At 38.8% G+C, this 13,561-nt stretch overlaps 1 protein-coding gene across 2 annotated transcripts in view; it reads left to right on the forward strand.

Annotated features, from left to right (window-relative positions):
• The window catches only part of NCBP1 (nuclear cap binding protein subunit 1), a 62,027-nt gene that overhangs the window by 25,158 nt on the left and 23,308 nt on the right, over positions 1 to 13,561 (forward strand). For both annotated transcript variants that reach the window (XM_077139939.1, XM_077139949.1), the window contains 3 exons: positions 10,333 to 10,548; positions 12,683 to 12,780; positions 13,123 to 13,186. In XM_077139939.1, coding sequence (XP_076996054.1) covers positions 10,333 to 10,548; positions 12,683 to 12,780; positions 13,123 to 13,186 — 378 coding nt within the window. The remainder of the gene's footprint in view (positions 1 to 10,332; positions 10,549 to 12,682; positions 12,781 to 13,122; positions 13,187 to 13,561) is intronic.

The following is a 13,561-nucleotide window of genomic DNA, read 5'->3' on the forward strand; positions in this document are numbered from 1 at the left end:
CCACCAGAACTGTTATGTTAAAGACAGTATTCTTTCCCAGTTGAGTAAACTTTGAAACCTTCTCAAAAATCAACTGGCAATGCCAACCAGGGAAGAAAACCAACAAGTGGTTTCATCAGCATGGCTACATGAATCATTCTTTGGAAAATCCTCCCCAGAGAATCAGCAAGCAAAGGGACAAATCTTACCTGCTTAGAACTCCGACATCATTTGTCAGTGGGCACCAGTGTTTTCACTGACCAGAGGTGAAACATGTAGCTGGGATGCACCATCTGCTAGATAGACCGGAAACTTGATCGTTGTGCCTGTAAAATACCTGATAGTATAGGTCTTCTAGCACTGTGCTTCTACAAGATTCTTTTGGCTATTCCTTATCCTTCCTGTTTTTGTATAAATTTTGAAGTCAGCTCATCAGTTCAATTTTGAGGTGAAAAGAAAGTCCGAATCAAGTGATACTTTTTCTCTGAAAACTGGCATTCTGAGGCTGGCGGTTGGTGATCTTTGGTTCTTAGCTTGTCACATGGCGGCATCTCCTGGTGTTTCCATTCTCTTCTAGATTCCATTGATATAGCTTCCTTCTTCTTTTGGGATTTATCTATCCCCTCTATGGTTTCTGCTGAGAAACCTTCACAGAGTGTTGAAATTCCCTTGTATGTGATAGATCAATTTTTTTCAACTTTTTTATTGTATAGTGTAACATATATACAAAGTTAAGTAAAGAAAGAAAAAAGCTATAGTTTTCAAAGCACCTTTCAACAAGTCGTTAAAAGGCAGAACCGAGAGTTTGTCAAGGGCTACCATACGATCCTCTCATATTTTTCCTTCTAGCTACTCCAGAATATAAGAGGCCAGAGGGCTCAAATATCTTTTTATCACAATCGACTTTTTTTCCTTCTTTTTTTTTTTGTGAAAAATAACATACAGAAAAGCTATACATTTCAAAGCATAGCACAGAGTTAGTTATAGAACATATTTCAGACTTTAACATGGGTTACAATTTCACAATTTTAGGTTTTTACTTCTAGCTTCTCTAAAATACTGGAGACTAAAAGAGATACCAATTTAATGATTTACCATTCATATTCATTTTTTGAATCCTGTCTTCTCTGTATAACTTCATCACCTTTGATCTTTCCATCTGTCTCTTTAGGGGTGTTTGGGCTGTGGCAATTCTAAATTATTCATATTGGAAGGGTCTGTCAGTAATATGAGTAGGGAGATGAAACTATCTCGTGTTCTGGAGAGGCTGGTCTAGGTTTTAGGATTTATCTAGACCAGGGACCCATCTGGAGCTTGTAGGTTTCTGGCAAGTTATTCTAGTGTCTAGAACGCTTGTGGAATCTTATATACTGCCCTAGGTGTTCTTTAGGTTTAACTGGAATGGTCCTGGTTGGGAATTGACAGGTTATAATAGGTACCTGAAGCTTGTGTAAGAGCAACCTTCCAAGTAGGCTCCCAACTCTATTTGAACTTCTCTGCCCCTGATATTTTCTTAATTAGTTACCCTTTTGGTCAGGATGGATTTGTTGATCCCACGGTGCCACGTCTGGATTCATCCCTGGGAGTCCTCTCCCACGTCACCAGGGAGACTTTCACCCCTGGATGTCATGTCCCACGTTGGGGGGTGGGCAGTGAAAGCCAACTTGCAGAGTTGGACTTAGAGAGACTGAGGCCACATCTGAGCAACAAAAGAGGTCCTCCAGAAGTAAATCTTAGGCATGCCTTCATAAGCTTCACAAGAGTAAGCCTCTTGATCAAGGGCATGGCCTATTGATTTGGGTGTCCCTAAAGTTTGACACACTATCAAGGGATTCCCTGATGGTAAGGTTTAATTGTTATATATTTTGTTCCCATCCCTCAAGGGACTTTGCCAATAATTTGATTATCTGCTTAATATACTCTTGAATGTATCCAGGCATTACAATAGTCTATGCAGGATTCTTATTCGGGGCTCCTTGTGTTCCAGTTGTTCAAATGAGCTCACAGATATGTTGAATTAGATTATGCACTACAGAAAATTTCAGTTCCAGACCAAATTCTTCCATTGGTCTCAAAGAGTATGTGTGGTTCTAAGATATAGACACTGTCTTCCGTACCCCTATATTCTGAATTACTTTAACCCCAACCTGTTCATTTTTGTTCTTATCTCTAAATATCAGGTTATATATGTAAAACAGCCTCTCAAAATCCAGAAATAATAATCACCACTCTGGACTTAATGTGTCTGCTCTAAAAGCTTACAATCTGGCCCCGGTTTTCTTATAAGCATTATCTGTAGGTGACCATACCATTGTTGTTCTTTTGTTTCTGGCTTCGTTAATCTCATCAAATGTCCCACGTGTTCATTCACATCATTGCATGCCTCATGACTTTGTTACTTTTTGTAGCAGCATAGCTTTCGTTCATAAGTATACAACATTGTTCACCAATCTTCTTTTTTGTCAGTGCATCCTTCAGCCACCTGCATTCATCGGGCATCATGTAGACTGCCCAAAGTCCACCATCCATCAGTATTCTCAACTTTACATAATTTCATTGTTCCCAAGAGAAAGAAAACCAATAAACACACCCTCACCAAATAAGATATCTAAACCTCCTCTTAACTCTTGTCTCTCCCCCCATCATTTACCTCTGCTGTTGCTATGGTAGTGCTGATGGTTTCCTTTAGAACTTAGCTCATAACATGCAATAGCAGTTTTCCCCCGTACCCTGCACTTAAGCACTTATTATACAAGAATCATATCTTTGAAGTACTTCTTGGGAGAATTCGTATTTCTTGGGACACATACATCTATACAACCCCTTTCAATCTTATTCATCTTCAATATGGTAATACTACTCACAGACCCACTAGAGAACCACCTACACTCATATCTATTCCCTTACTTTGGAGTTCAACCTCATTAGGTAACAGTTCACCCATCTCTAGCTTCTATTTATCTCTAAGTCCCCTATATTCTGTATTATAAGCCTCTGATTATACCATTATGCTGGTCATAAAAGTGGAACCATACAGTATCTATCCTTTTCTGTCTGGCTATTTTCACTCAGCATTTTGTCCTCAAGACTCATCCATCTTGTCATGTGCTTCATTTTTTCTTACTGCTGCATGATATTCCATTGTATGTATATACCACATTTTGTTGATCCACTCATCTGTTGATGGGTATTTGTTTTTCTCCATCTGTTCATGATTGTGAATAATGCTGCTATGAACATCAGTGTGCAAATGTCTGTGCCATTGCTTTCAGCTGTCCTGGGTATATGCCAAGTAATGCTATTGCTGGGTCATAGGGCAACTCGATATTTAGTTTCCTAAGAAACTGGCAAACAGTCTTCCATAGTGGCTGCACCGTTATACATTCCCACCAGCAGGGCATGTGTCCCAGTTTCTCCACAACCTCTCCAACATTTATAGTTTCCTGTTTGTTTAATAACAACCATTCTTATAGGTGTGAGGTGGTATCTCATTGTAGTCCTGTTCTGCATTTCCCTTTTAGCCAGTGAAAATGAGCATCTCTTCATGTGCTTTTGAGTTCAGAAAAATGTGTATTCATATCTTTAGCCCATTTTATAATTGGATCGCTTGTTCTTTTGTTGTTGAGTTGTATGATTTATTTGTATATACAGGAAATCAAACCATTGTCTGATATGTGACTTCCAAATATTTTCTCCCATTGAATTGGCTGCCTCTTCACCTTTTTGACCTTTGAGGTGCAGAAGCATTTGATTTTGAGGAGTTCCCATTTATCTATTTTTTCTTTCATTGCTTGTGCTTTGGGTGTAGAGTTTAGGAAACTACCTCCTATTACTAGGTCTTGAAGATGTTTCCCTACATTTTCTTCTAGAAGCTTTATGATGCTAGTCCTTATATTTAGGTGTTTGATTCACTTTGAGTTAATTTTTTTGTAGGGTGTAAGATAGGAGCCCTCTTTCATTCTCTTGGCTATTGATATTCAATTCTTCCATGCTTAATTATTGAAAAGACTATTTTGTCCCAATTCAGAGGAATGGGGGCTCTTGTCAAAAATCAGTTGACCATAGATTTGATGGTCTATTTCTGTACTCTTAATTCAATTCCATTCATTCAGTGCTTCTGTCTTTGTGACAGTATCACGCTGTTTTGACCACTATGGCTTTAAAATAGGTTTTAAAGTCAGGGAGTGTTAATCCTCCCACTTTGTTCTTTTTTACAATATTTTTAGCTCTTTGGGGTCTTTTTCCCTTCCAGATGAATTTGGTAGTTAGCTTTTCCAAATCTTCAAAGTACGTTGTTCAGATTTTGATTGATACTGTGTTGAATCTGTAGATCAATTTGGGGAGAATTGATCTACAGATTATCCATGAGCAGTGAATGTCTTTCCACCAGTTTAGATCTCCTTTGATTTCTTTTAGCAATGTTATGTAGTTTTGTGTGTACAAGTCCTTTACGTCTCTAAGTAAGTTCATTCCTAAGTATTTGATTATTTTAGTTGCTATTTTGAATGGAATTTTTTCCTTAACTGACTCCTCACCTAGGTCATTGTTTGTGTGTAGAAATGTTACTGATTTTTGCACATTAATTTTTTATCCTTCCACCTTGCTGAATTTGTTTGTTAGCCCAAGTAACTTTGATGTAGATTTCTCAGGAGCTTCCAAGTATGCTATCATATCATCTGCAGATGAGAGTTTTACTTCTTCCTTTCCAATTTGGATGCCTTTTATTTCTTTGTCCTGCCTGATTGCTCTAGCTAGAACTTCTAGCACAATGTTGAATAATAGTGGTGACAGTGGGCATCCTTGTCTTGTACCTGATCTTAGGGGGAAAGCTGTCAGTCTCTCTCCATTTAGTACAATGCTGGCTCTTGGTTTTTTATATATTCCCTGTATCATATTGAGGTGGTTACCTTTGATTTCTATCTTTTTAGAGTACTTTTATCAGAAAAAGATGCTGAATTTTGTCAAATGCTTTTTCAGCATCAATCGAGATGATCATGTGATTTTTCCCTTTTGATTTGTTAATGTGCTGTATTATAGTTATTTTCTTTTTTGAGCCATCCTTGTATTCCTTGTATAAACCCCACTTGGTCATGATGTATAATTTTTTTTAATGTACTGTTGGATTCGATTTGCTAATATTTTATTGAGAATTTTTGCATCTGTGATCATTAAAGAGATTGGCCTGTAGTTTTCCTTTTCTTATAGTATCTTTACCCGGTTTTGGTATTAAAATGATATTAGCTTCATAAAATGAATTAGGTAGAGTTCCTTTTTCCTCAGTTTTTGGGGAAGTTTGAGCAGGTTTGGCATTAGTTCCCTTGTGAAGTCATCTGGCCCCGGGCTTTTCTTTGTTGGATGATTTTTGATGACTGATGTGAATCTCTTTACTTGTTATTGTGTGTGTGTCTCTAGGAATTTGTCCATTTCATCTAAGTTGTCTGGTTTGTTGGCATATAGTTTTCATAGTATCCCTTGTGATTTCTTTTATTTCTTCAGGGTCTGTGGTAATGCACCCCTTCTGGTTTCTGATGTTGTTTATTTGCATCCTCTCTCTTTTTTTCTTTGCCAGTCTTGCTAATGGTCCATCAGTTTCATTGATTTTCTTAATGACTCAACTTTTGGGTTTTTTTGAATATTTCTACGTTCTTTTGTTCTCCCATTCATTTATCTCTGCTTTAATCTTTGTTATTTCCTCTTCTTCTGTTTGCTTTGTGGTTATTTTGCTGTTCTTTCTCTAGTTCATCCAGGTGTGCTGTTAAGTCCTCGATTTTTGCTTTCTTGTTTTTTAATACAGCATTCAGGGCAATACATTTCCCTCTCACCACAGCCTTTGCCACATCCCATAAGTTCTGATAAGTTGTATTCTCATTTTCATTCATCTCCAGAGAACTCCTGATTTCTCTAGCAATTTCGTCTTTGACCCACTAGTTGTTTAAGAGTGTTATTTAATCGCCATGTATTTACCTGTGGTCTTGTTCTTTGATGATTATTGAGATCCACTTTCATCCCATTGTGATCAGAGAAAGTGCTCTGAATAATTTAAGTATTTTTAAATTTATAAAGACCTGTTTTGTGCCCTAGCATATGATCTATCCTGGAGAATGTTCCATGAGCACTAAAGAAGAATGTATATCCTTGTGCTTTGGGGTGCAATGACCTATATGTGTCTGTTAGGTCTAATTCATTTATCAAGTTATTTAACTTCTCTGTTTCCTTGTTGATCTCCTGTCTGGTCGCTCTACCTATAGAGGAAAGTGGTGTATTGAAGTCTCTTGCTATTATTGTGAAACATCTGTCGCTCCCTTTAGTTTTGCCGATGTCTATCTCATGTACTTTGGAGCTCCTTGATTGGAAGCATGAACATTTATGTTTGTTATATCTTCTTGGTGAATTGACTCTCTAATTAGCATATAGTGTCCTTCTTTGTCTCTTAGGATGTCTTTACATTTAAAGTCTCTTTTGTCCAATATTAATATAGCTACTCCTTCTTTTTTTGGTTACAACTTGGTGGATAATATTTTTCCATCCTTTTGCTTTCAATCTATTTGTATCCTCGTGTCTAAATTGAGTCTCTTGTAAACAGCATATAGGTGGATTATTTTATTTAATCCATTCTGCCAATCTGTATCTTTTAATTTGTAAATTTAGTCTGTTAGCATTCAAAGTTATTACTGAAAAGGTGTTTCTTGATTCCACCATCTTATCTTTTTTTATTTTATTTGTCAGATCTATATATTCTTTTCTCTCTTTCTCTTTGTATAATTTAAATTACCATTAGTGGTACTCTTCAATTCTGTACCCTCGTCTGACCTACCTCTCCTGTCCATTTTCTTTCAGCCTGCAGAATTCCTTTTAGTATTTCTTATAGGGCTGGTAGGTCTGTTGTTGACAAATTTTTTCAGGACTTCTTTGTCTGTGAAAACTTTAATCTCTCTCTGTTTTGAAGGACAGTTTGTCTGGGTACAGAATTCTTGGCTGGAAGTCTTTCTCTTTCAGGATCTTAAATATATCATACCACTGCCTTCTCACTTCCAGGGTGCTAGTTGAATAATCTGAACTCAATCTTATTTGATTTCCCTTGTATGTAGTAGATTGTTTTTCTCTTGCCATTTTCAGAATTTTATGCTTTTCTTCAACATTTGACAGACTGATTAGTATGTGCCTTGGGAAAGGCCTATTTGGATATATTCGATTTGGAATTCTTTGGGTTTCTTTGACTTGTATATTTATGCCCTTTATGAGGGTTGGGAAGCTTTCCCTCATTGTATCCTCAGCTACTCTTCCTAGCCCTTTACTCCTGTCTTCTCCTTCTGGGACTTCAATAAGTCTTATATTTGTACACTTTGTTTTGTCTATCATTTCCCTGCGTTCCAATTCAGTTTTTTCCATCTTTTTTTGCAATTTGCTGTTTTTAGTTTTCAGAGTCAATTATCCTGTCCTCTATATCACTTCTTCTTTTCAAATATGGTGTTATGTGCCTCTAGTATGTTTTTTATTTGGTCATCAGAATCTTTAATCTGTGTATCTGCTACTATTCTATTTATTCTTTCAAATTCTTCTTTATGATCTTCTACTGTCGATCTCCTTTATGTCATTTACTGTCCCACTTATTTTATTAAGTAGAGTTGTATGAACATCTTTGATTAGTTGTTCCAACATCTGTGTCTCCTCTGGTACTTTAATTTGGCTGTTAGGTAGGGCTGTATCTGTCTGCATTGTGATATGCTGAGTGATCCTCTGCTGTCTCATGGCACATAAGTGTCTTGATTGATCTACTTTGGAAGTTGATTTCTTTCAGTAGTCTAATACCTTGTGTTTGCAGGATGGTTGTACAGCAGGAAGCAGGGCATGGGGTAGGGCAGTCAGTACGGTGATTTGTTTCAGGGCAGGTATAGGAACAGGTTGGAGTTGTTAATGCTGATGCTTATGAATATGGGTGCCAAACGGCCAGTGAGGATGTAGGTGTGCGGGTGCGGTCTGGGGCAGTGCATAATCCTGGTGTGCATTCGTCCAAGGCATGGGGCCCTTTGTGCACACGCGTAGAGCTGTGGCAGCAGGTTGGCATTATGCCTTCATGAATTGGGGGCAAATGTGACCCAGTTGTGCAGGTTGGCACTTTCTCAGAGCTGGGAAGTGAGGTTGAGTACTGTGCACATGTGTGGTTCTAGGACTGCTGTAAAGTACAGTTCCCAGAGCTGAATGACATGATTGGGGGCCCATGTGCATGTGTGGGCCTGGGAGTGCCATAAACGATGTCATGAGCCCAGAGAGGTTAGGGTGAGGCTGTGTGACACTATGGGTGGGGGAGCATGGTAGCCTAGGTATGGAGGTTAGTGCCTGCAGCCGTTATGTGTTGGTAGCAGCCTGCAGGGAACAGAGAGGGGGAGGTAGTGCTCAGGAGGGGTGCACGAGAGGTGGATTGGGCTGCACTTGGGATGGGGGTGTGGGGCAGGTACATGCACTGGGGGCCGGTGGGGTGGGGGTGCCTGGAGCACAGGGAATGGGAGCAGGTGATAGGGTTCAGGTGCGTGGGGTGTGAGTCGCCCGTTATGGGGCTGTGCTGGTAAGGGTAGTGCAACCAAGGAACGCAGCCTGACTTACTATCTAGTCCTGCACTCCTGTCTGTGTATTCCCGTGGGCTCTGCACCTCCACTTCAGGCTCCAGCTTTCTGCCTCTCAGTTCCTCGGCCTCTGCAACCAGGGCTGCCACATGTGCTGCAGAAGGCTCTCCCAGGTCAGCAGCACTCCCGAATCACTACCTCAGTCACCCTCCTGTCCCTTTTCTAACTTTTCCATGGAGCAGAGCTATTCTTGAGCTACTCTGTTCGGCCATGTTCCCTAAAGTCCTCTGAATGTGTAATTTTATGTCTCTCATAAGAGAAGGAAATTTTCAGTGATTATTTCCTCCATTATTATTTTTGCCCCTTTTCACTTTGCTTCTTCTTCTGAGACACGCATAATACATATATTTGTACGCTTTGTGCTGTTATTCAGTTCCCTGAGACTCTGCTCATATTTTTCCGTTCTTTTCCGTATCTGTTCTTTGGTGTACAGGATTTCAGATGTCTATTCTGTAGTTCACTAATCCTTTCTTCTGCCTCCTCAAATCTGCTGTTGTAAGTCTCCATTGCGTTCATTCTCAAGTTCTCCCATTTGTTTTTTCAAGCTTTTGAGTTCTTTTTTATGGTCCCCTAATGTCTTTTTTTTTATATCCTTCATCTCTTTTGCCATATCTTTCTTCAGCATGTTGATTTGATTTTTGAATTTATTTATCATGCTTGTTTTAACATCTTTAATTAGTTGTATCAACTCCTATATCTCATTTGAAGTGTTAATTTGTTCCTCTGAATGGGCCATATCTTTGCTTTTCCTAGTATGACATAATTTTTTGCTGGTGCTAGGTATCTGATTTCCTTGATTAATTTATTCTTTGAGAGGTTGTTTTCACTCTTTTACCTAGGGTTTTCTTGTTGGCTGGCTTTGTTCTCTATCTCTTCTTTGGCATTCAGTTCAACTTACTGTAGACCTCTGGCATAGCTTTTGTTTAATCAGAAATTTTTCAGGTTTTGTTTTTCTGGTTCTTGCCCTGCCTTAATGGGGCCTTTTTTTTTTGAGGAAGGTCTCCCCAGGTATGATTGACCCCATCAGATTTTCTCAGACAAGACAGGCCCGGGTCTCAGGTGAGAGTTTAATCAGTATCAAGTTTCCCTAAGGATGAGACCCAGCAGGTTGTCGTACTTTCCTGTGGGGCCTCTAAATTCTGTGCTTTTTCTACCCTGCCCAACAGGTGGCGCTTGTCAGCCTGTAGCTCCCCATTGGCATAAAGTGATGTGCACCCTTTAATTCCGAGCAGTGCCTGTCCCTGCCAAGGGCATGGTTGAGACAGAGGCAGAGGTAGAGGGTAGCTTAAGGTGTTTCCCAGTCCCTGGGGTCTGAATTCCTTGAGTGAGGGCCACCACTTGAGCTGGGCCCCACCTCCACTCCCCCTTTCTTGGGGAAGATATGCCCTTTAGGGAATTATCTCCTTCATTTGGCTTGTTATTTTTTCTCTTAGACCTATCTTAACTCCATCCTTACCAGGATCAGTGCTGATGATTGAAATGCCCAAGGCTCTCTCTAATGAGCTGCTTAGAATACCTAAACACACACACACACACACACACACACAGACTTTTTACAGCAAATAATGAAGTAATTAAAACCTTGGCACCATTCCTTTGTACCCTATTTCATTGCAAGGTAGCTTACTTATGTCTTGAATTTTAGAGGGTAGTGGTTTTGCATTTTGTCCAGTCAAAGTGTTATTTCTTTTAGACTCATGATACATATTATTAAAAATTAATCTGTCTTCAGTATTTAGATTGCCTGTGGGCCCAGATTCAGAAATTGAAAAAGGATCGCTGGCAGGAACGGCACATCCTAAGACCTTATCTCGCCTTTGACAGCATCCTGTGTGAAGCGCTGCAGCACAATCTGCCTCCTTTTACTCCACCTCCTCACACAGAAGATTCAGTGTACCCGATGCCAAGAGTTATCTTTAGAATGTTTGATTACACAGATGATCCTGAGGTACGGGGCCAACTCAGAGGGCTTGTATTACATCGCACTTGGGTTTCATTCTTGCTTAAACTAACACCTGTGATGAATTTTAATTTTGACTTATTGTTTAAGAAGGTTGATGGCAATGAAGTTAGTATTTTGATTCAGTCAGTGGTATCATCTCATTATGCAATCATATACAATTAGTATGTATAAATCGGTGACGAGATAGCATCCTGTGTGCTGATTAAGAGTGTTAGGTCCCAGAGCCACATTGGTTTGGGTCTTACTTCTGGCTTGGCCAGATCCTTGCTGTGAAATCTTGGGTGAATGATTTGCCTTAATTTCCTGAAGGAATAGTAATAAGATATACCTCATAAGGTGGCTATTGGGATTAAATTTTTAACACACATAAAACGCAGGGAGCATTGATACTTGGCAAATGTTCAATGACTTTTAGTTGCTTAGTAATAAGTTTGTCTTTAAAAAAGAAAAGAGTTTTAGAGATTTACCCTCTTTAGCCTCACAGCTGACTTTACTTTTTTCATCTACTATAATTACTTTAAAACAAATATTAAAAGAATTTTTAATTTTAAAACTTCTAATATTAGTGTAAGCTGACTTTGTAGTTTTTAAATACATATCATCTTTATTTTGAAGTCAAATAGTTGGCAGCCATTATACTTCAGCAATTCAAAGAAAATGTATAACTTTGATGTTGATATTTCATTAATTTTCTTTTTTTTACTTTCATTATTTTATACCTCTGCCTGGGTACAACTCTCTCACCTTGACTTGGTGGGCAGCAAGTGCAGTGGTTACGTGGTGAAGGTTCCACCCCTGCTGCTTAGCCCAATCTGGCCAGCCTAGAGCAGGGTTTCTCTGCCTCAGCACTGCCAGCACTTGGCCTGGTTAGTTCTTAGTTGTGCACCCATCCTGTGCCCTGTAGGATGCTTGCAGCATCCCTGGCCTTGGCCCTCTAATCTCTTCCCCTCTGATTGTGACAACCAAAAATGTCTCAAGATTGCCAAGTGTCCCCTAAGGAACAAAACTAGTTGAGAACCACTGGCATAGATGTCTTGATAAAAGAGCCAGTATACCAACTAAGGTCAAATTTGAGTTTTCTTTCTTCTACCTTCTCTTTTCTGTCCTTTGGTAAAGCGCTTAATGATCAGTGAAAATATAGTATATGTATAATCTACCTCAGAATAAAAAGTTATCAGGTAATCAGTTATACATTTACAAAATTAGCAACCTGGCCTGTTGTGCTATAGTCCATATAGAATAATGTACTCTGTCAACATCCTGTAATGGCCTAAGTAGATATATCTACCTAGGAGCATAATTTGCATTGAAGAGTGAAAGCCGTTTTGATTAGTTATCTTTTTGCATAAAGGGGACTACAATGTTGCCCCCAAATCTTCCTCCTGTGCTGTTTTTACGTAAGACAGTGTTGTCTATAATATGCTGTCTATCCTTTGCCATAGGAGCATAATTAAATTAAGTATTTATTCCTTCAAAATGAAGAGCATTTGTTGTTTTCTTAATGTTTGTCAAAAAAGACATCAGAATTATAGAAGAAAAAGAAGCAAGTAAAAATCACCCCAAAGTCACCATAAACAATCTGTTGTATACGCTTTGAACTTGTTTGCTATGCATGTACCTAAAAAAATTAAACAGTATAATGTAGTAATTATTTGTTATCTTTGTGAAACAGTATATTGTGGATATCTTCTAATACCTACATAATTATGTATGTATATATGTTGAAAATAGAATTTTCCCCTTCCCTGTATTTATAATGGAAGTAATCTGTTCTCATTGTTAAAAAATAAATCCAGCTGTACATGCAGGGCTGTTAATAGACAAAAATAATTTGACTTGTTTCATATAACAATTGGTATGTGGGGGGGGTAATGGCAGCATGATGTGGAATGTCATAGGAAGGACACCAAAGGTGACATAATTTTATTATAGTTATAAATGAGCATGACAAAGAAATTTGCTGAAAAGCAGAGGTTTAACACTTAAAAACTTTTTATCCCCCGCATCCAATGTTGTGCCAGGAATTTAACAGCTCTCAAATATTTGTTGAATAAATGAAGGAAAATATATTTTTAGATGCATATATTTTTAAAATACATACATTTTGGTTTTGATCCAGGGGCCCGTTATGCCAGGAAGCCATTCGGTTGAAAGATTTGTGATAGAAGAGAATCTTCACTGCATCATTAAGTCCCATTGGAAGGAGAGGAAGACTTGGTAAGATTATTTACATGATATTTTTAGGGGGACAAAAAGCAGCAATTTTTATGATTTGGTAAGAGTAAAATGTCGTTACATGAAGAATATAAGAAAATCTTTCCTCCTTGCCCCTGTCTTGCGACAGCTGATCTCTGAAAACACTCACTTTACTTTCTGGAGGCTCTTGTCTTCATCTTTAAATACTACTTTTCTGAATGTGTTAGAATAAAGTACTGTGATGCAGGCTTTTTCTAAGACCTTAGAAAATTTTGGATATCTGAACACACTGCTCTGGAAGCTGCCTATCTGATTTGGCCACGTGTCTGTGTCCTCACTGACTTGAAGCCCCGCTTTTTGCAGTGCTGCCCAGCTGGTGAGCTACCCCGGGAAGAGCAAGATCCCCCTGAACTACCACATAGTTGAGGTAGGCACCGCACCACCTTGTTTCTGAGGTCTGGAGTCTCTGTTACTTCAAAACGCGCTCTACTCTTGGCTCCTTTTGTCTTTTGCTACACATAAGGCACTGAAAATTGACAGAGGGGTGAGGAAATTGCTATCAGTGTGGTGCTCTGTTAGCCATGTTAGTAAAGAGAAAAGAGGAAGTTGAGACCAGTAGCCAATTGGAATTCCAAGTTTCCTATGAATTACTTATATAGTCTACCTTCATTCGTGGATAGTTCTCATGGGTAATGTAGGTTCTTTTGGCTCTAAATACTTAAAAACATTGTATTACTCTAGGCAGGTAACCTTTTTTGTGTTCATCTGGCATCTTATTAGCATACATCTGACTGGAGTATCA

This window comes from Tamandua tetradactyla, chromosome 2 (genome assembly GCF_023851605.1).
Source record: "Tamandua tetradactyla isolate mTamTet1 chromosome 2, mTamTet1.pri, whole genome shotgun sequence".
Lineage (NCBI taxonomy): Eukaryota > Metazoa > Chordata > Mammalia > Pilosa > Myrmecophagidae > Tamandua > Tamandua tetradactyla.